General features: G+C 36.6%; 1 protein-coding gene across 1 annotated transcript; it reads left to right on the top strand.

Annotated features, from left to right (window-relative positions):
• Positions 1-825: 825 nt before the first annotated feature.
• On the top strand, positions 826-2,749 carry LOC143533460 (small ribosomal subunit protein eS1-like). Its single transcript, XM_077028239.1, has 6 exons — positions 826-907; positions 972-1,077; positions 1,712-1,849; positions 1,924-2,109; positions 2,189-2,389; positions 2,468-2,749. Exons 1-6 carry the CDS (start codon positions 849-851, stop codon positions 2,558-2,560), a joined length of 783 nt encoding a protein of 260 aa, XP_076884354.1. The 5' UTR covers positions 826-848; the 3' UTR covers positions 2,561-2,749.
• The last annotated feature ends 764 nt before the right edge of the window (positions 2,750-3,513 follow it).

Genomic DNA, 3,513 nt, shown 5'->3' with positions numbered 1-3,513 from the left:
TAACCTTATAATGAGTATCCTTTCATGTTATGCTTAGGGATAATGAGTTTGTTGTAGACCAGACTACATTGGAGACATGATCAACAAAGGTTGCTAAAGACGAGAAATCTTGTTTAGAGAATCAACTTGTATTTCTCTCTTTTGTGTTTGATATGTTTTGTTTCTTAGCCCTGGAGGTTGTGGACTTCCTGAATAGGGTTTAACGGGTTGTGCATAGTAATTTTTCGGCCCCTAAGACCCAAACCTTTGTTTTTAGTAGGATCGAGTTTGCTATCCATAATGCGGTTGTGACATAGCCTGTTGCCTATGTATCTGCTATTTTACTGTAATCGTTTTGGATGATAATTTAAAATAAGCGTAATTGTACAGTTTTTATTATTAGTTTCATAACAAAAAAAAAGAGAGAAAAGTAATCCCTAATTGACACATAATATTCGGAGTTTTTCAAAAAGCTCATGGCTCATATCTCAGTCGATATTAACTCGAATAAAATTAGCTAAAATTACTTTATTTGAAACGGCCTGAGCCTGACTCATTTTTGTAACCGAGTCGAGCTCAAACTCAGCTCGGTTCATTGGCTCGATCTTAGATCTGTTTAACTTCAAGGTCGAGCTACTACGTCTAAATTCGAGCTCAAGCTGGCTCGGCTCGTGGACAACCTACATACATATGTGATATTAATTAACACCATAAATAAACATAGTAACTCCTAGACCAAATTAAACACCAGTTGAAATATCAAGGACTGAAAAAGGTAAATTCTCCAAGTGTAACTATAAGGTCGAAATCCAGCGTTCCTAGGGTTTGCTTCAGATCTTGTGTGTTGCCGCCGTAGCCTCCATCAAACCATGGCCGTCGGGAAGAACAAGCGAATCTCCAAGGGAAAGAAGGGAGGAAAGAAGAAAGCGTAAGTTCAATAAATAATATCTCCAGCATATGGGTTTTGGTTGAATTGTGTTATTAATTAACAGTGCAGATCCGTTTGCTAAGAAGGACTGGTATGATATCAAAGCTCCTTCACTCTTCACCACCAGAAATGTTGGCAAAACCCTTGTTACTCGTACTCAGGGTACTAAGGTAATCTAATTTTACTTTGTATTTTTATTCTTACTGTTTTATGTCTCTATAAATATATGTTTTCATGACCTCAAACATTTTATTTTCAACTGGCTATGAATTGATGAATGTATTTTGACAAATTGTTAGCTATAGCATACTCATTTTAGCATGGTTCATTGGTTTGTTTGTCTGCACAAATTGTTCTATGTTTGTAAAAATGAATGCTTTCGCCTTTGTTTTTGATTGCTCGATAACGGTGGACGAACTTAAATGAATAAGCTGGATTGTAATTGGAGTGAGATTTGAATTTTATTAAACTAGACTAATATATAATAATTGGCTTAAAGTTTTAAATGGATATGTAAATGAACAAACTTAAATGAATGAACTTAAACAACCTTTCTTACACATAAATGGGTGAACATGTTGTGTTCATTTTCGCTCGTTCAATTAAAAATTCAAAACTATTGAATGTTTGGTTTGTTTTCGCTCTTTCGCATACATTGTGTTCATTTTACTACCTGACGCATACACTGTGTTTTTTGCAACTCGGTTTTTAAATATGGTTTTGTGCATAAGAGATTATTAGATTTCATGAATTTCCTGGTATATTGCTTTTGAAATTGGTAATTAATAGTTTTTATGTCATCAGATTGCTTCAGAAGGACTGAAACACCGTGTGTTTGAGGTATCACTGGCTGATCTTCAAAATGATGAGGACCACTCTTACAGAAAGATCCGCCTGAGAGCCGAAGACGTTCAAGGAAAGAATGTGCTGACCAACTTTTGGGTATGACACTATCTTTACCTTATAATATCTTATTAATCTGTTCATGTTTAATTACTAAAAGGTTGCATTTTTAGGGTATGGACTTCACAACAGATAAACTGAGGTCACTTGTTAAGAAATGGCAATCACTGATTGAAGCTCATGTTGATGTCAAGACAACTGACAACTACACATTGAGAATGTTCTGCATTGGCTTCACTAAGAAGCGTGCCAACCAGGTGAAACGCACCTGCTATGCACAATCGAGTCAAATACGCCAGGTATGTTACCATTTTTCAGGTTTATATTTCATGCTGATTTGTGTTGATGATATTAATATTATGTTATGTATGGTAACAGATTCGTAGGAAAATGAGAGAGATCATGGTGACACAAGCTCAATCATGTGATCTTAAGGAGTTGGTTCTTAAGTTTATTCCCGAATCAATTGGTCGGGAGATTGAGAAAGCGACATCTAGCATCTATCCATTGCAGAATGTTTTTATTCGCAAAGTCAAGATTTTGAAGGCACCCAAGTTTGACATTGGGAAATTGATGGAAGTAAGTTTTAATGTACTTACATTTGTATTGTTTAACGTATAATAATTATCTGTGTGCTTTTTTTTCTGCAATGTGTAGGTTCATGGAGATTACTCTGACGATGTAGGTGTGAAAGTGGATAGGCCTGCTGATGAGGTGATTTCTGAAGCAACCGAAGTTATTGGTGCTTGAGCGTGAGCTTGCTACTTATTTCCGTCTTTTTTGCTTTGTTTAATTTTGTCAACTTCAAACAATATGAGGTGGTGTTTTCTTTTATAGAAGTTAGCATCAATGTTTTGACTTGAAGTTCTATATGCAGTTTCTTGTTTGACATCTTGTATTATGATGCATTGGTCATCTGTGTTGAATGAGCTTTCTGGTTTTATACTTTTATGCGTTTAGTTGACTAGCTGATGCAGGGTCTAGATCCTGATCATGGTGAGCTGTCTACGGACAGATAATTCGTATAAAATTGCTATTGAATGACGGTTAACCGTTTTAATTCGTAAAAAGATATATAATTAGTTTATTTTTATAAAACCATTGCAAGTAGCCAACGCCTTAGATTTGTACTTTAAGCGTAGACTTGACGAAAAGTTTACACCATTATTTGAAAAGGATACATATTAAAAAGGTTTAGCCGACAATCAACCACTCATGGAGTAGTCACACCTGCACAATTTAAAACAAACACAATTTAAAACAAGATCAAGTGAAATGGTAAAATAAATGTATTCAAGCACACTTACATCCACATTTGAAATGATGAGGAACTCTTCTACCACATTTTTCAACGAGTCTAATGGCTCGGTGGACGTCCCCGATACCTGCAATTAATGTGGGTGTGACTTCGGGACATATGCACTTTGCGTGGCTAACCTTAACTCTGTGGCAACACTCGGCGCTTGGTTCCCCTCCTCGCAACACCGAATAGCATGCACTCGCCCCTAATTCTTTCTCTTGATGGCATTGAGCAGCACTTGGCCCTGCTTTTGACACACTCAACATGGACACGGCTAGCACCATCACCATCACCATCACCATGACCACCGTCATGATAGTAACACCACCACCCATCTCTTTGGCATGTGTTATGGTTTGGTGACTTGTGTTTTATATACAAGAGTTATGGGTAGTGAATAGCT

The sequence above is a fragment of the Bidens hawaiensis genome, unplaced genomic scaffold, assembly GCF_021521415.1.
Source record: "Bidens hawaiensis isolate Kalapana, Puna unplaced genomic scaffold, B.hawaiensis_p1.1 tig00009693_1, whole genome shotgun sequence".
In the NCBI taxonomy this organism is placed as follows: Eukaryota; Viridiplantae; Streptophyta; class Magnoliopsida; order Asterales; family Asteraceae; genus Bidens; species Bidens hawaiensis.
The sequence above is the reverse complement of the archived record's forward strand: the minus strand, read 5'-3'. Positions and strand labels throughout refer to the sequence as shown.